General features: G+C 41.7%; 2 protein-coding genes across 4 annotated transcripts in view; one reads left to right on the top strand and one right to left on the bottom strand.

Moving 5' to 3' along the window:
- The window catches only part of LOC311056918 (ryanodine receptor 1-like), a 115,123-nt gene that overhangs the window by 76,217 nt on the left and 19,576 nt on the right, over nucleotides 1–19,330 (bottom strand). For all 3 annotated transcript variants that reach the window (XM_084073767.1, XM_084073766.1, XM_084073765.1), the window contains exons 17-30: nucleotides 18,931–19,049; nucleotides 17,768–17,901; nucleotides 14,747–14,988; nucleotides 13,978–14,170; nucleotides 13,135–13,351; nucleotides 12,743–12,847; nucleotides 12,287–12,390; nucleotides 11,894–11,977; nucleotides 10,762–10,921; nucleotides 9,982–10,129; nucleotides 4,192–4,397; nucleotides 3,244–3,418; nucleotides 2,428–2,636; nucleotides 827–1,185 (exon numbers count right to left, since the gene is read on the bottom strand). In XM_084073767.1, the coding sequence (XP_083929893.1) occupies nucleotides 827–1,185; nucleotides 2,428–2,636; nucleotides 3,244–3,418; nucleotides 4,192–4,397; nucleotides 9,982–10,129; nucleotides 10,762–10,921; nucleotides 11,894–11,977; nucleotides 12,287–12,390; nucleotides 12,743–12,847; nucleotides 13,135–13,351; nucleotides 13,978–14,170; nucleotides 14,747–14,988; nucleotides 17,768–17,901; nucleotides 18,931–19,049 (2,455 nt within the window). The remainder of the gene's footprint in view (nucleotides 1–826; nucleotides 1,186–2,427; nucleotides 2,637–3,243; nucleotides 3,419–4,191; nucleotides 4,398–9,981; nucleotides 10,130–10,761; nucleotides 10,922–11,893; nucleotides 11,978–12,286; nucleotides 12,391–12,742; nucleotides 12,848–13,134; nucleotides 13,352–13,977; nucleotides 14,171–14,746; nucleotides 14,989–17,767; nucleotides 17,902–18,930; nucleotides 19,050–19,330) is intronic.
- Nucleotides 15,368–16,720, top strand: LOC311056919 (otoraplin-like). The gene is made up of 4 exons (XM_084073768.1): nucleotides 15,368–15,551; nucleotides 15,874–16,013; nucleotides 16,254–16,364; nucleotides 16,486–16,720. Exons 1-4 carry the CDS (start codon nucleotides 15,437–15,439, stop codon nucleotides 16,507–16,509), a joined length of 390 nt encoding a protein of 129 aa, XP_083929894.1. The 5' UTR covers nucleotides 15,368–15,436; the 3' UTR covers nucleotides 16,510–16,720.

The raw sequence follows: 19,330 nt of genomic DNA on the forward strand, positions 1-19,330 counted from the left end.
GTAGTGCAGTGTGAAGTAACAAGACTAGATTCTAAAAGCCTCACTACTACTGGCCCCTAGAGGCTGTGCTGCTCTGAACCAACCAACATTGCCATCCCTGAAGTACATTTTATTCATTTTATCAAAATAAACATTGGGATATCTCAGAAATATAGCTTTATACAACATTATCAAATAGTGGCCCATATTTACACCAGTGGTTCTCAATGTCGGGGCTGGGGGACCACCATGGACCATAACAGGTCTGTAACTCTGAGAGTGTACAAATGGATTTGTACGATACCGATACCGATTAGTAGTGATCAAAGAGGCCGATAGCCGATTAAAAAAAATCATGAATTCCAAAAAGATCTATATTTATCAACTCGAAAAAACGTTTTATACTGTAAATATAGCTCCTACATTTAACAGCATTTCTTATAAACTGAACTTACATTTGAAATAATAAACGATATAGATGCTGAAATGTTTTGTCTATCAAATGCCGCATTATAATTAGCTCCCACTTGTAGCAGCATTTCTTATGTACTGAATTATAAATAAAACATTACGAAACAGTTCCCCAAAGGTTTTTTTTCCCTGTAAAAAAAAACTTTTTTTTTTTTATTTAGATCATTTTCGATATTGATAAAAATCATGAATATCGGCCCCGATCGGCCGTTTCGATAATTGGTCGATCCCTAGATTTTACAGTGTAGATTAGGGTCCCAGAGCTAACCCATTACACTCTCTGAGTTACAGACCGACAAGGGTCCATTTTGACCGCTGGTGGTGGTCCATGGACCCAACATTGAGGAGCAGTGATCTATACAAAGACCATACGAACCCTTTCTTCTTGCTCTTCTCCGTCGAGGCATCCTTTTCGTTCTCTCCGTTCTTGAGTGCCGGAACTTCCTTGGGCACGGAGGGTTCCTTCTTATCTTCTTCCAGCTCCCTGCGAGTGGCCGACTTCTTGAGCACCTCGAAGTCCGAGTTGGGGTCCATCTCCAGCACCTCGTCCTCGGGGATGGTCAGGGTGCGGGTGAGCGGGGTGGTCCCCGCCGTGACTTTGAAGGTGTCGTGGAACTCGACGGGCATGCTGAGCCTGAAGAACAGCAGGTCGGTGTTGGCGTTCTGAGAGCCATAGGTCTTGTGGGTCACTTTCAGACAGGGGGCGCTGTCCACTGTACCGTCCATGCGAGTCACCTTGGACACAGAGGAAACATTGGAACGGTGGGATCGGTGGGAAAACAACTTCTCTGTAATTGGTAAAGTGATCTACAAAAAGCTGTCAGTTAATCACTTGAACCCTAGCATCCCTATTCTGCGGGCGAACATTCAGAGAAGATCTACAAGCTCAGAACGCGTTGCAACGGCTATTTTCAGAGAAAATATTTAATAAAACAGAAGGGGGAACTAGTACAGTACAGAGGCCTTGGGAACCCGGTTAACTAAGTATACGGTTTAAGTTTAAAGGGATATTTCACTTTCAAACATGTTTGGGGGTCATTTTAACGTCTACCCCAGACAGTTTTATAGTTGCTCGATTCAGTATTTATATATTTGATATTAATTTTAGCAGACACACCCCCTTCCCATACAAACCCTAACTTCAAACTCCATTTAGATTAATTGAAAACACCCGTCCTTGGCTCTGGTGCCTGATATTGTCCTAGCCTGGCGTAGCCAGACTATATCACTGCGTGGATATGAGTCTGGTGCTTCCATGAGGAAGTTTTCTTTCCCAAGGGGCGGGATCAAAACAATGGCCCTCGACGCAATTGGTTAGACCTACAACCAACTACCAATTACAGTCTCCCATATTCGAATACTGGTCCCTGATTGGTCCCCCACGTCTTCTGGAGCAGGAAATGGATTCTCTATGGAGCGGTGCCAGACCCAAATCGCAGAGTGCAATTTTTTTTTGCACTCGCAGATTCGTCTGGTCCCAGGCTAATATTGTCCTTCTAATCATGTGAGAGGAAACTGTGTTTTTTCAATTGCTTTTTTCATTTATTTTTTATATTTTTTTGGGAAAATGAAAAAAATATAATAAAATAAATGAAAAAAGATATTGAAAAAACATTGTCTCCATATGCATTAGAAGGACAATATCAGTCACCAGGGACGGGTGTTTTCAACTAATCTAACATGTTTGAAAGTGAAATATCGCTTTAATGAACACTGTGTTTCAAACAAAATTTGGACAAATTCAGTTCTGCACTTACAAAACGATTGCTGACATTAAAACAATAAAACATTGCTATTAAAGTTATGAATCATTAAGATGAAATGTAAGGATAAAATCATCTGTGATTTACAATGCAGACGAACTATAAATCAGTAAAACTGTGATGCGACAATAAAGTTCGGTTGAGGTGAGTTGAGAATAGATTATGTATTATTTTTGCGTCAGAGTGAAATTAAACCATTCACTCTATATTGTACCTCGATGTGTGAATGGTCTGTGGGCACAGGGATGAACTGGGGCAGGCTCTTGCTGAACCACATGGTGATGTCTCTCTTCATGTTGATGGCGAAGGGTTCAAATCCCTCCTGCAGGCCGCATATGGTGAAGTAACGCAGGCTGCTGACGTTCTGGCCCAGGTTGATTCTGCCAATCTGAGACATACCCAGACTGCACACAGGAATGAAGCCTGGAGAATTCAACAACAGACACACACACACACACACACACACACACACACACACACACACACACACACACACACACACACACACACACACACACACACACACACACACACACACACACACACACACACACACACACACACAAAATCATAACAGGAACTAGAAAAAGTGCTCCTCGGAGCACAGGTCTCGCCAGGTCAGGTAGAATCGGCCACCTGGTGGCGCTATAACAGGCCCATGTGAAAAAATCAGATTTTTTGGCGGGGGGGCAGAGGTTCGGAATTAGCATCCAGGGAGTGTGTGTGCAAAGTTTCGCTGCGATCGGGCCAACGGTGCCAGAGATTAGCTGTTCACAGACAGATGGACGGACGGACCGGGTCCAAAACATACTCTCTCACCATGCCTTCGGCCTGGCGGAGACAGTTAGAACTGTATATCTGCTATTTTTGAATAGCCAACGCAAAAAATCTAAAATGACACAGATGCTTTGCCGGTTTTAAAAGTAACCGTATTGGACATACAAGGTTTCCCGCCCGACACAGGGAAGATATTACCGAACAGATCATGGTGACATAGCTGTATAGTATAGAGTAGGGTGTACTCGCTCACCCTCTCCTATCTCGATGTCCTTGAAGGCCATCTCTGAGCCGGAGTCGCTGATCAGCATCTCCCCGTTGAGGGTGAACATGATGTTCATCTCAGTGAGGTCGATCATGCAGCCAACCACGTCACCAGACAGCCACTGGCGACCAAACGACTCGTTGCCCACATGCCAGCGCTGAGCCTAAAATACATGTAAATAAAACATTAGTCAACAATATATATATATATATTTTTTTCTTTTCTTTTTTTTCTCTTTTTTTTCATGGAAGAAATTTGAACGAAACTTTTAATAATTTAAATTTCAATAATTTAAAAAATAAATCATGGAAAACATGAGAATGAAACGTTAACCACTTAAACCCTCTATTCTTGTACAAAATGGACCCGAGCTACCCTATCTACATCTGCAAATTGCTGATGTGCAAGCAATACATTAAGATATATCTTGCCATGTAACTTGCCAAGTACAGTATGTCCATGTTATTTGTATATTTGTTTGATTTGACTTGAATTTATGATTGGATTTTACAACGTTTATTTGTCTTTTTGTATTCATTTGTTTGATAGTTTTTATATTTGAATTAGTATTTTTAGTTGCATGACCCCAGGAACACTAGAGGCTCATTCATGTGTCTCTAAGGGGAATCCTTTAATATTAAACATAAACAAGCTTGCAACGTGCCACGACCACGTTGTGACATGTTGTGACATGTTGTCAGCTTGCATACTGTAGATCTGCTATGTTGGGCGAATGTTCCCCCTAGAGTAGAGATGCTGGGGTTCAGGTAGTTCAGGGGTCTGCAACCTTTAAGGTCAAAAGAGCCCTTTTGGACCAAAAAATAAATACAAAAATGTTTGATGATCTTCACCTACTGTACAGTATAATAACATAGATGATAATAATAATGACAAAACAGAGATGCCAAATTAAAGTGGTTAAATTAATACTCCTACCTTGTAGCCGTTAAATACATAGGCCAGCTCATCGGCGCCCAGTTCAGTGTCGGCGCGGACGGAGGGACGGGCCCAGCCCACTCTCATCTCCCCGACGGTGACCGCCTCAAACTCAAAGTACCACTTCCCCTGGGTCACAGCATAAGACTTCTCTGCTCGGAACACTCGGATCTTGTCATCACGGCCATTTCCTGGCCCATGGCCACCTGCGGGTTGCGCACAGAGGGAGCATTAAAAACCAAAAGGAAAACGTGTAGTGCAGTGGCTCTCAAACGTTTTCATGTCAAGGACCCTCTTAAAGGGCCTTTAAGATTTGTATTTGAGTACCCCTGCTATATGTGGTACTCGCATTGGCTTTTTTTTATGGCAGGATGATGCATTCTCAAAGGAACTTCAACAGAACAAGCTTTAGGGTGAAGTACAGAGGAGACTCAGGAGAGAATTCTGAAATCCTAATCTATCCCTCTATAAATTCATTAAATCTCACATGCGAGTGGGTGAGTGATCAGAACGGATGATCCAACGATATACCCATATATAGGCATATATCAGACTGACCGACAGACAGGCAGACAGACAGACAGACAGACAGATCTCCAAGGGACACAGATAGACAGATGGGTACAATGGGTACTCTGACAATGGGTACAACATGTATTGCATAACCGGGTGGGATATAATACATTCCCGACTTGCATTTTTCCTGAGTCTAGTTCTATATAGGTTAAGTTCTCTGTGTCTGTCAGCCTGTGTGAACAGATTATGCCCATAGACATACATGCCTGATGTCACAGTACTGACAGCAACAATAGACACCTTTTGGCATCGGTTCATGTCATCGTAATGGAGAAAGAGGGGGAGAGAGAGTGAGAGGGAGGATGGAGGGAGAGAGGGGAGTAACCAGCCAATGCTGAGTCCCGAAACCTGAAGACACAAACCGGCAACATTGGTCAAGCTGATAATAGTACTTTTCTGCTTGTAACAAAGTTCAAGTTTGGACACAACGTCAACGTGAATCAGAAATGCTAGGCAACAGTTTCTGTTGTGTCTCATGCCCATATATGGAGATCCCCGATATCAGCACAAATCGGTGTATGGACACAGCCCATATATGGTTTCTATTGTGTGTGATGTCAGACTAGAGCTTGATCAACAAGATCGAGAGTAAACAACCGTTAGTAACTGAAAGGGAGTTTAAAGAGATGGACGAAGGAATAGCCAAACTTCAACACACTCAAAGCGTGCGCAAAGAAGAGATGGATAAAAGAAATGGAATAGCTGGGCTTGAACACACTCAAAGCGAGCTTAAAGAGATGGAGATGGATGACGGAAATGAAAGAGCCGAGCATAGAAATCAACTGTTAACTTCTTTTATCCAACATTTGGATGACGCTAATGAAAGAATGGCCAAACTTGAAGACACTCAAAGCGAGTTCAAAGAAGAGTTGGATGTAAGAAATGACAGAATAGCAGAGCTCGAACACACTCAAAGACAACTTAAGCGAAACAATGAACATCTGATGAGCTTAATCGAAACGACAGCTGATGATGTCGATGACAAAGTTAATTGTCTGCAGTCAGAGAACTCAATCCTCTCGCGCCAAGTGGGAAGCATGGAGCAGTCCAACAGAGATGCTGTTCAGGCTGAAGAGGAGCGGCTTTGCAGGGCCAGGGACCTTCTGACCGAGCACCAGAATACAGAAAGCAGCAAAGAAACGCTAATTACAAAACTGGAGAATGAGCAGAGAATGCTGAAAAAGCAGGAGATGATGACAGCGGAGCAACTGAGCAGCCTTCAGGAGATGATGATAGACAAGAATAAAGTTAATATCGGCAACACCAGTGCTGAACTATACACCCTTCAGTGCCAAGTGGATGAGGCTCAGATTGAGCTGACGGATAAGGATAAGATTATCCACAAGCAAAAGGAGCAGGTGAAGCATTTGATAGAGTTAGCAGAGGAGTCTTCCAGTATAATGCTGGCCCAAGGGGAGACGATCCAGGACCTTAAGAGTCAACTGGAGAGCAAGGAAGAAGAGGCTGCATGTGGTACATTTGCCAGCCTTTTGACGAGAGACAACGAAATAGCCAGAAACCCCATGTCCTTTGCAGATGAGGTCGAACTCCTGGCCTCTTCAATAGTGGAAGTTGATTGTCCTTCAAATAGGGACAACTCGAAGGTTGATGAGGAACAAGATGAGACAAAACTGGAGAGTCCGGTTCAGAGCAGATCACTTCAGGTTCCGGTCAAAAGGCACAATAGCATGTGGCGCCGGGTGATTTGGACACTTCTCGGTGTAATCTTCATCCTGGGTATTATTGGATTTCTAGTTATTGGATTTTGGTCTTTTGTAGTTGCCATGACCTGCATTTCCTCTACGAACTACTGTCACAACTCTGTCGTCTGGACCCCAGCCTTTTCTCTGATGCCATCTTTCAAAGTCATCCACACTGGCCCGCCACCTGTCTAGCCAATATGATACATGCTTCTTATTCGGCCTGCACTTGCCAACTTTTCCTGCCTGCTTTCCTCTTGGATTCCTCCATTCATTACCCACTTACTTTTGTTCCATGACCTGGTTATTAGACTTTTTTCCATGCAGGTCAAATCTTTTTTCACTTCATTTGAAAAGTATGGAAACATAACTTTGGTCGATTATTTCAACCTTCTGGTATTTCGACCTACTGGCAGGTGTGTGTTGAGCATGGGTCCTGCAACTTTGACAGAGATCTGTCTGTGGTCTACCCACAAGTTTAGTTGTGTTGCTCATTCCAAGATTGCACGATCCTTACAAGTTATACCTTGTTGTAAAGGTGACTAATCAACAATAACAATATAAAATACAATATCAATTGGTATTATAGTGGTTTATTTAGAATAAAGCAAATGTAAGCAGGCAACATAAAAGTCTGATATTATTGAAAAGCAAGACAGGTTACTATAACGGCATGGTCTTGTGGATCTCGGACTTCATGTGGCTAGTCTATGAGGTCTTATTTTGTAAACTTCAACTGCGATTGCTAAATTAATACATTTAAATACTTCAAAAAATATAAAAGTTGAATGAATGTGAACAATATTCACATTATAAAATGTGAATGTTGTTCACATTCTAACTAGTTGAAATAGTTGTTGTTTTTTGCTGCTCTGTCATCACAATTATGAGTTAGAATGTGAACAATATTCACATTACAAAATGTGAATATTGTTCACAAACTCATAATTGTGATGACAGAGCAGCAAAAAACAACAACTAAAAACTAAAAGGAAACCACAAAATGGAGGGGAGAGGGGATAGGAGGAAGGGAGAGGAAGATCGGAGGAAAAGAGGAAGGGAACGACACGGGGAACGACACAACGTCTGCGTTCTCACTTGGATCCGTGAGGTCGCACTGCGCTCCTCACGTGTCACGCAGAAAAAAGCTCAACACATTTCAATTCCTGTTGTGGGCGGGTGTGTGCGACAGTTTCACGGGACTGCGCCTGCTTGGCACTCCGTCTGTCAGATTTCCCACGCCTCCCTACCTGCCTGCTCACCTCTCAATGAAAATGAATTACAAGGCAGGTCAATGTGAAAAGCCCTTAATTCATAGCCTGGACACCAGACAAATCTGCCATAGCAAAAAAGAAATTGCCCTTGGCAGATTTGGTCTGGCACCGCTCAGTTGTGATCGGATTTCACTCCCTCTGAAGTAGTGAGGGACCAATCAGGACCCAGTATGCAAATACAGTATGTTGTGGGTTTATCACCAGAGGCATTCGCCCCTTGGAAATGCAGGTTCCACACAGAGATTCCAGACTAATATCTACGCTGTGATATTAGTCTGGCCATGCCAGGCTACTTAATCCACCCAAACAATAACCCGAGTACCGACCAATACTGCTGGGTACCAAAACTTGAACATGTTCATCATCGACACATCACTTTGCAACACAAAAGCACAAAAACGTTGGCAATGCCGGGCAGGCTGACAGTTTTATGCTTGTCATAATCCTTCTATAAGTTACGCAAATCTCTGCTTGTCCGATCGACTTCAAACACAGTGCGTGTATCGCCGTGTCCGACACGGATTCCCAAAAATAGGAAACCTTGTACATCCAACAATCCAGTAAATGGAAAAAAGAACCACGTGTTCCAATGGATCCAAAGTAGTTATTATTTAGTCACTAGCTCTTGTTAATACTATTCTTGGGTCAATATTTATAAAACCCGAAGACACACTTAACCACTTTGAAGGACCACTTCACCCATTTTCAACCTATCTTCATATAATTGGTCCTCACTAATGCTCATTATATTATGGTACCATTTTTTTCTAATCAATCTGTGTGTCAGAGGAGGGCTGTGAACAATTCAGAAACCCGCCTACAAGTGATATCATCGATTGGGATTCCAAGCTTATAGAAACGGCAGGCTTTCTCTTCCTGGAAATTTAGCATGCTATTTACAAGCCATTGTTCTCGTATTAATAAAATGAAATAAATAATTTAAACAAATGATCTTGTTTGAAAAAAACAAACCTGCCTACCGATGATGTCACTAGTAGGCGGGTTTTGTAACTGTTCACAGCCCTCCTCTGAGACACAGAGTGAGTAGACAGCTACAGTATAGAGCACCGAAGTCCTGACGTCACTACCAGTAGAGGGCACTTTTCGCAGGTTTGTGGCTTTACGTTTTGTGTTGATATCCTCATTGGGGAATCTTAGATCGCTTCATATAAGAACTGTGTTCCAAAAATAAACACGCCACCCCGGCGATTTTACTCATATGGATATAAAGCATCGACTCAAGGTGTAAATGTACACATTTACCCAAAGAGTAACACAATATAAACACTAGAAACGAGTCAAACAACCCAAAGACTACATTTCCCATGAACGCGGCTGCTGTAGGGACAGTGATATCAGACCCGGAAGTAGTAGTTCTTAAGACTTTTAAGGTAGAATTCATTCCATTTTCGACAGAAACAGGCTGTATCAAATATGAATAAATATCATAAACGATGCAGAGCCACCCCCCTGACAAAAACGCCGGGGTGGTGTGTTTATGTTTGGAACACAGTTCTTATATGACGTGATCTAAGATTCCCAAATGGGGATTTCGACACAAAAAATAAAGCCACGAACCCGTGAAACAGCACCCTCTAGTGGCAGTGACATCAGACTTCAGTGCTCTATGGCATTGGTTCTCAAAGTGGGGTACGGGGACCCCCAGGGGTACTTGAGGCGGTTCCAGGGGGTCCTCAGCTAAATGATGGATAGGAACCAAATGGACCCTTATGGTTCTGTAACGGGTCCATTTGGTTCCATATGTACACTCTCAGAGTTAAATTAACATTGATTTTATAATATAAATTTGGGTCCCAGAGGTATAAATGCCATTAAATGGGGGTCCGTAGCCTAAAACATTTCAAACTGGGGGTCCTTGACATTAAAATGGTTGAGAATCACTGCTAGAAAGCCGTATAAACCTTCTCTTATTGGGGTCCCTGGATTATCTTTTCAAATGGGGGTCCGCGGGCTAATAAGTGTCAATTTGGGGGTCCTTGACATGAAAAAGTTTGAGAACCACTGCTCTATGGTACCTATTATAATGAGCACTAGTGAAGACCATTTATATGAAGATAGGTTGAAAATGGAGATCCACCCCTGGTAGTCCCCAGACCTGACGTTGAGAAACATTGTCTTAGTACATACTGTAGTACCCGCTTGACAACGTGTACTGCACCAGGTACCAGTAAACAGAACCGTATTTGTCATTAAACTTGGTGGAAGTGAGACAAACGTACTGCTCTCTTGGTCAGGTGGTTCTATGTTGTAGCCGTAGCCGATGAGTGTGCGAACAGCAGCACACACGGTTTCTCTGTTGGTCTTTTTGGTCTTCTCGTCCAGTAGGTTGTAAGGGACCAGGCGTGGATTGCGCTTGATCAATATGTCCTGTATGAGAAGAAAACATTATAATGTTAATAATAATGAACAATAATCATTGCTAGGGGTGCAACACTTCATCAAACTAATCGATTTAATCGTTAAAAGAAAACTAAAATCAATAATCGAACATTTAATAAAATAAACTATTAGTAATCAATCCCTATTTGGGGATTTTCATGTCATTATAGATGAAAATGAAGTTTTTAAAAATGTAAAAAAAATAGTGAAGATAGCAGATCTACAATCTCACAACGCATCGCAAGGCGTTGTGAAATTGTATTATTTACTGTATAGCTACATAAAACGCTTCATCAAAAATGTAATCGATAGAATAATCGGTAAAATACAATAGTTGCAGCCGTAATCATTGCTGTGTAGATATTATACACAGCAAACTGTTAATTTTACCAGTGAATAAAATGCATACGTTTTCATATAGTTGTGTACAGTATATTGCATTAATAAGGTGTGGTTGTCACAAACTCTCAAGGCACACCTGCACCTATCCCACGGCACAGCACTGTTACTCGTCACACTGTTTGGGAACCACTGCCTAACAGTAACACAAAATGCATACACTACAAAGTCATTAGAAATTAGTTTTTTTTATTGCAGAACCAAAGAAAGTGTGGAGTTACCTGCACAATACTGTAGGTCCAGCCCTGTCGAACCCGGTCCCTTGCCCAGACGTTGTGCCCATTTTCTGCCAGTCTCTCCACCAGAGTGTTCTGATTAGGGGTCAGCTTGACATGGTTGAGATCCAGAGGGGCTGGCTTATACCCACTGCTCTGCATGTAACTACGGGTGGATAAATCAATTACACAGGTTAGAAGAAAGAAAAAGTCACATTGAGCTATCAGCAGGGAGTGTTGGGCGGGCGGTGTAGGACGAATGCTCTACGTCCTCTCGGTGGGGGCTCCTCGTCCTTACTGGTAGGTGAGTCAGTAGGATACAACAGGAGTGACAACACATAAATGTGTGTGGGGAGGAGTCAATTGGCATAACGACTAAATTGGGGGGGAAAGGGGTAAAGAATTATTGGTTAAAATTGAACTATTGCTGAGACAGTCAAACAGACAAGACAGACAGACACTGGAGATTTCAATATACCATTGATTTTCGGTCTAATTAAAACTTCTACAATGGCAGCCATAAGAGTAGCTCCACATTATGCGTGTATACAACACGCATAATGTGGAGTTGAAAGTGGAACGCATGAAGTTGAAAGTTGGAACTTCTACAACAGCGGTTCCTAAAGTGGGGTCTGGGGACCCCCAGCTAGATTGATAGTTAGGATCCAAATAGACCCTTACCAGCCTGCAACCTCTGAGAGGGGAGAAATGGAACCAAATGGATCAATTTTGGTTCCATTTTTTACAGTACAGAGTTACGGAGGTCCATGGCCTAATGCATACCAAACTGGGGGTCCTTGAAATAAAACAAGTTTGAGAACCACTGTTCTTTAACTCATTCAGTGCCAGACTTATTTCTGGCTGTGCTGTCCCACTGCCTACCGGTCCGCTGGTCATCAAATTATTAGCTAAGGAATGCGAGCGTGCGTGCGTGCGTGCGTGCGTGCGTGTCTGTCTGTCTGTCTGTCTGTCTGTCTGTCTGTCTGTCTGTCTGTCTGTCTGTCTGTCTGTCTGTCTGTCTGTCTGTCTGTACATCAGTGTGTCTGTCTGTCTGTCTGTCTGTCTGTCTGTCTGTACATCACAGTGTTTTGTGTGTCTGTCTGTCTGTCTGTCTGTACATCAGTGTTCAGGGACTCACGTTTTGGGGAGTTTGATCCTTTTCAGATTCTCTTCTGCTTTCTCGTCTCCCATTCCTACGTGACAGCCCAGTGCCAGAAGGGTTCTTCACATACATACATGACACAAGAGGAAATAGACATGTTAGAGTTTAAGGTCAAATTAATACTGTAGATTAATTGAAATAATAATAAAAATAATATTTAGACAAACTAAATGTCAACAATAAATTCCAGCATTTATAGTAACATTGTTGATAAGACTTCATTACAAAAATATATTTTCTTTCTTTTGGGTGTTCATAGAGTTGGGTGAGAATTATAATTAGGATTATAGTTAGCCGTTACAAAACGTTGAGGACAGAAAAAGAAATGCAAAAAGAAACATTTACATGGAAAAGAAGGCTTTGACTTACTTGAGTGTCTCTCCTGACATTGCTAAGTTATAATTCTTCTCGGGGTCAGGCAGACTCTGGAAATCCACCAGGCACGGGTGCAGCTTCTTGTTGTCATCACGGAACTTGATATGAAAGTGACAAGATTAGATTAAAATCTGATTTGCACTTCGATGTGCACCGAAAATAGGCAATCTTCAAGCTCACAACGCGCTGTGAGTTTGTAGATTGGCTATTTTCAGTAAGGAGTCTCCTGTCTCTCCAACTCTTTTATAAACAGACAATAAAATTTCAGGTGGGACACCAATTTCAGGAGATAGAAACCATTCATTAGCTTCCATTTTTGTTTGTTTAATCACTTCCAATTTAACTTGTTTATCCTGCATGTGTATAAGTTCTCTCTTCTGATTGGATAAAATTGGTATCCCGACCGGTTTTCTGATGTGGGGAGAGATGAACAACGTTGAAAACACTCACCGCTCCGAACGTCCATCCTTGTTCAATGCGAGTCACAGCCCACAGCTCGTGGCTATTTTCTGCCAGCTTCTCTCGAATGCGTTCCAGATGGGGAGGAAGGACAATCTGGAAGTACAATGATAAAAGGTAAAATAAAATGGTTTACCGACTTGAGCCCTATTCAGACATTTTAAAAATAGCTGAATAGATCTACAAGCTCACAACACGTTACAAATTTATGCTGCTTTGTGAGCTTGTAGATCTTATATTATTTTAACGGCGAAAAAAAGTCTAAATAATAACAATAATACTACATATTAGGATTTTCTTTTGGCCTATAATGACATGCCCAAAATAGGGTTGAGGTAAAAATATAAAATAATATCAGTGGCTCATTCAGGTTTTAGTTTTACCTGTACTGTGTCCACGGGGCATGGAGTGAAGGCAGTGTGTGACAGGGCCTGAGTGGGTCCCAAAAGGTTCCGCACGCCCTCAAAGTCGTGCTTATATTCCTTGATGGGCTCGATCCGCAAGCGATCCCTGGGCAGGACCGCTTCATAAGCCGGAGCATAACCTGGTGGCGGGAGGAACTTAAAATCTCCGTGTCGACCTCCGAGGAGAAAGCGGAGCCTGAGTGATTAGAGAGTAACATGTGGAACTACAGACAGTACAAGACGCACTTTTACACTCCACACACTCCACACGATACAAGTCACAAGGAATGTCCCGATTGCTAGCTGTCTGAAAGCCACCACAATTGTTTTAAGACATATTTGTCTACAGTAAAACCATAAGAATAGATGCAGGATAAATGCATTAAGAGGGATTCATACAATGGCTTGTTGTTATCAAAACAAAAGGTTAAATCTTGGTTTGCCCGATACCGTTATTTTTTCAGGAAATAGAAATAAGAACCTGTGTTTCAAATCCAATAGTGCTGAACTGTGAGTTTCCTGAAGTAACGATACCTTTCCTTCAGCTATGCCGTAACAATTCAATCCCATTATGAGCATGTCGAATTCATCAAAATTGTAAAAAAAAAGATTGTGAAAAAGCAGTAGCTTGCTACGCGCCGTGAGCATTTTAGATTGCCTATTTTAATTACTTTTGGGTGACACTATCATACGATGAAGTATTAAATAGGGCATTGACTTATGACAAAACATAAATAGATGACACATTGGAGATACAAGGTTTCTGCCCTACAGCGATGAGATCAGTTCCAAAATATGAGCTTCTTGTTCATTAGGTCGTACCTCACGCCCGCGGAGAAGCTGACCGCGGGGAAGAAGAGGCTGTCCAGGTTGAAGTTCTCGAACATGCCCTGCACGGGGTGTCCGTTGATGCGGAAGGAGATGCTGGGAACGCTCAGGTCGAGGCAGCAGCTCACCACGTCTTCGGCAGCGAGGATGTGCTGGTTCGGGGTGGAAACGTGACGTGGAACGCGCCCTGCGTGTGTGTGTGTGTTACAAAGTTAGGGGCACAACAGTTAATTGAACCAATCGATTCACTTAACATTTCTTTGGCTATTCAAAAATAGCAGATATACAAGCTCATAGCGCGGCACCGAGTGCCGCACTATGAACTTGTAGATCTGCTATTTTTGAAAAATCGTGAAGATTTGTGAAAATCGTTGAAAATATATATACGTTTTTAACTGAAATCTTTGCTTCTGGGGGTCACTGGGACAAAATATTGGGGGTCCTTGACATGAAAAAAAGTTTGAGAACCACTGATCTATATAGCAACATACGTTTTTTAAAAAGCTGTTAGGATTTAAATGTTCGCTTTAATATATTTATAACTATATATTAAGATTTGCAAAAGGTTTCAAGATTTTTCAAAAAAAATAGCAGATCTACAAGTATAAAATAATGGTTATAGCCAAAAGTCTAAAATGACACGGTATGGATTCCCGGATTGAATGAGTTAATCGATTATAAAAATAAATGAAAAATAAATAATCGTGCATATCAAAATGGGGGGTTCCTTCAAATGCAAAGGGTTGATGAACCAGTGCTTTACCTGTCCACAGGTGGAGACCATCGAAGCCGTAGGAATAGAGGTCATCACCGACCCCGTTGCACCCCCAGCCTTCCCCTCCTCCAGGGTAGGGGCTGTAGCCCTCCGTCAGAGCCCAACCCACGCGCAGGTGGAAGGGCTGAGCGGTCAGGAAGGGCTCCACATGGTCTACCATCACCTCAAAATACCACTTCTTATACTGGGTGGAGCCTTCACATGTTCCAAGGAAGATGTTGGGTCTCATGCTGAAGGGAAATTAAATAGTATTTTGATAGTAAACAAAAAAAGTCCTGGGGACTTGTTTACATTGTGGTTCTATGTATTCAGTTCATCAACATTGCATACAGTATTTAGTCTCCCTGCTCTTGTTGGCCCTGTCCTACCTAACCCCCACCCCCCCAGATATAACACTAAACTGTTTGTCAGTGAAGGAGACCTGAACAGTTCCAGCCAGCTCCCCTGTGGGAAAGGAATGGTTTCAGAAGAATATGGCTTTAGTAGAGCTCAAATCTGATTGGACAGAGTGCCTGTGATGTAGGGGCTCTGCCCATCCTGTCCTGGCTGAGAGAAGTGCTGGGAATTTTACAGCCTGGAGTCACCTCACATAATACTCTGCAGTTTGCACACACACTAAACATTCACGCTTAGAAAAACACGCTCACATATCCTCGTCTTTCTTTCTTTCTGCTCAGAATGAAGCGTCCAGTGATTATTCTGCTGTATGTGGGACTAACGTACCAGATCTCAAGAGCTGTCTTCATGGATAAACTTGCAGACAGCAAACTTTGTGGAGATGCTGAGTGCTCATGTAAGTCAAAATGATGATGAAGATGTAGGGGCAGGGGGGTTATGTGCAATTTACATAGTTCTGAGAACTATTGTGAATGAAGATCAAATTAAGAGGTGGAATTTTGGGAATTTTGAAATTTAAATTTTTATTAGGCAAAAGAATGTTAAACAACACAGTTACATTTATAATGCTTTTGTCTAAAAGGTCCGGCCAAAAAAGTCCTTGCGGGCTTGTTTCCGTTGGGGTCCTTGAATTCACATCTAATGTACATTATGGTGTGTCAGAGTGTACTGGTACATCTAAATTGCCCATGGCTTTAATGTTTTGTGTGCTTTCTCAGATGCCATCTCCATAGCCACGGCTTTAGATGACTTCACGGCTCAGGACTGCAGATTTATCAACATCAAGAGGGGACAAATGGTGTATGTGTATTCTAAACTCACACCAGAGGATGGCGCTGGAATCTTTTGGTCTGGAAGTGTAGGTGCTGATTTATTTCTTTAACAATGTGCCCAAGCCATTCAGTCTAACCAATAAAGATAAAGATAAAAGATCTTCCAGTATACAGGGCTGGATTTACACTTAGTTAGTTGCACGCTGATCTGCTATTTTCAGTGCACGACGACACCATGCACAACAAAGTATATCAAGCTCTTCAGGGCTTACATAATCCACTCTCTGGGAACCCATTTGAAAGGCCATGTTATTTTCACTGGCCAGGTATACAGTGAGCGTTATGTGGACCAGATGGGCATCATTGGGTACTTCCCTTCCACAGTGGTGAACGAGACACAGATATTCACGAAGGACACAGTTGCAATCCCCACGACCGTGAGTACAAGTTTGTCTCTATTACAGACGGTCAATGTTTGTTTTTTTATATCACCAATGTATTCTCTGTTCTAATGGGTATATGTTGTCCTTTTTACTGTTTGTATTGTCTTTCATGCAGGGCATGGACTTCTACTGTGACTGAATTTAAAGAAGATAAGACCAACTCCTTACTTCTTCACTTTCACAGACACATTTTGAAATCTTTCACAGACACATGTGATGATTATGTTATAGTACAGTCAGGTTTGAGTACCAGGAACGATAGGTGCTTTCTTAATTAGAATATCCACTTCTGTTTTGTATTTGCAAATTAAATAATTCGTTTTTAGTTTATCCGACACCCTGCTCAATAAAGCCTTTTTTTTGTCACCAAAATGATGTTCACTGTTTGACAGAAGAGTTGGACCAGTTGAAGAAAACTGAATATGAATGACAATTATGACATGACTTTAGATGTAACACCACTCCCATAAACCTTTTTGACCTGCTCAAGCACCTGCTGTCTAGTGGTGGGAAAAAAGGTTCATTTCAGTGAACGAACGATTTCGTTCACGTTCACGGCAATGATTCGTTCAAATGATTCGTTCACGTTCTCGTTCAGTAGCGCTATTTTCTAGCGTTAAAAATGTATTGGCATCAAAATATACTTAAAGTACCAAAAGTAAAAGTACTAACATATTTGAAAATAGCCGATCTACAAGCTCACAACGCATCGCTATGCGACGCGTTGTGAGCTTGTAGATCTGCTATTTCCAAATATCCTAGGCATGAAATAGGGCTAAAGTGGTTAATGTGTGTTTTTATAATGTGTGTAAAACACCATCACGGGAGCGTTTTTTTTTTACGTTGCGCGTGAACGGAACAGTTTCAGAAAGTGAACGAGCTTGTTCGCGTTCGGGGCAAATTAACTAGTTCTTTTGAACGAATCAATCATGAACGACTGCTGTCGTGTGTGTCCCGCAGAGATGGGAGGGAGCTCCCTGTGGTGTGCTCAGCCAACTGCACCACATTCCAAAGGACTGGAATGTTGGTGTCGACTTATTTTGCCAAGCATCTGGCAAGTATTCACTCTTATGTGAACATCCTGTTTCCAGCTGGCCCACAGACAGTCAGTGGTGGAGAGCTTAAAAGTATTGCAGATGTACGTCGCATTGCGACGCGTTGTGAGCTTGTAGATTTTCGAATAGCCGTATAAGTATAAAATAGCGCTTATGGTTTGTGTTAATAATCTAAATCTGCAAAGTAACAGGTAGGCTAATTAAAGCTGTCAAATAATTGTAAAAAGTACAATATTTGACTGAGATGTAGTGGAGTAGAAGTAAAAAGTACCTCAAAATTGTACTTATGTACAGTACTTGAGTAAATGTACTTAGTTACTTTCCAACACTGCCCGCAAGTACCTGGTGACATAATTGATGATGTTGGTTTGAAGCAGGAGGTCTCGACCCGGAAGCAGATTCTCTGTGATGAGGTTCTGATTGGATCGCACGGCCACTCCGTTACACACACAGAGAGAGCACAACACATCCAGCACCTGCACAGCACAGGGAGAGTTCAATATTTATACAACTCACACATGCTGTACACTTATCCACTTTCAACCAGGCATACAGGGTTGCCAGATCTGCTTATTATAATTTCCCCGCAAGATTTTATTTGAAAATAGCCGATCTACAAGCTCACAACGCATCGCATCGCGACACGTTGTGAGCTTGTAGATCTGCTATTTTCAAATCGCTGATGTATATGTTAAAGTGCACATGTGGCCCGCTTTTCCTAGACCTGGTTGCTTGTTTCTCTCACAGAATCTGGCAACACTGCATGCATACCTATTTTGGGCATGTCATTATAGGTGAAAATATAAAAAATCTCAAAAAACGAAAAAATCTACACGCTCATGAGTTGATAGATCGACTATTAGGCTACTTTTGCGTGACAATTTAATACCATGAAGTATAAAATAGGGCAATTATTTATGAATAAAAAGAAGAAACAAGGAGATAAAAAATTCTACCCGACAGTGACGATATACAGTACAGACATGATGTATATTATTGCCATTTAACTTTTTGCAGAATTAATATTTGAAGTATGATACATTTAACAAACATAATTTGTTGCTGTCTGGCAGACACCAGCTAACTAAATTGTTCAGCTTTTTTTTTCTTCATAAATCAGTGCCATTGAACACCCCAGTCTGTGTGTTGGTTAAAAAAATATTGAACCAATAAAAAGCATTAAAAAGCGCTTCTGTCAAAACCAGCTAACTCCATCAAAATTGTCTGCTAAACCAGCTAACTCCACCAAAGGGGGGTTGAGGTAGCTGGCTCCACATCCTTTTGACCTCCAACCTCATTGTGAGCTTGGAGGTCCATTCAGCTGTTCTTATCAATGATTGATGGACAAAACCTCCTAACTCCACTTTTTGTTTTGTTCTTTTTCATTTCCTGAAAAATGAATATTTTGGAGTTAGCTGGTGTCTGCCCGACAACAGAGATATATAGTTTTAATAATGTATTATTCTCATATTATTATTATGATGATCTATTATAACAGTACTAACCTTGTGATTGCGTCCATGCTTATCAAGGAGAGAGATGATTGACTTGATGTGGTTTTCCTGGATAATATTCAGGACTTCTGGACTCTCAATCAGAACACAATAAAGCACCTCCAGGATGCCTGCGGGAAGATGTCATGTTATACAGGTTAAAACACATAATTGAACTCTCTTACAGTGTACAAATGGAACCAAATGGACCCTTAAGGTCCATTTTGTTCCATTTGTACACTGTCAGTACCATCAATCATTGTACACTGTCAGAATCATGCCAGAGTCATGGTATAAAGATTGTGGTATAATTATAAACACAGTTAGTGGTGTGTTCTTGCCCTGATGAAGACCTTAACTGGTAAAAACATGGCATTTTTATACATTAAAGTTTGTTTTTAACTCCATATCC

Source organism: Gymnoscopelus microlampas, assembly GCF_963454915.1.
Source record: "Gymnoscopelus microlampas genome assembly, chromosome: 12".
NCBI lineage: Eukaryota > Metazoa > Chordata > Actinopteri > Myctophiformes > Myctophidae > Gymnoscopelus > Gymnoscopelus microlampas.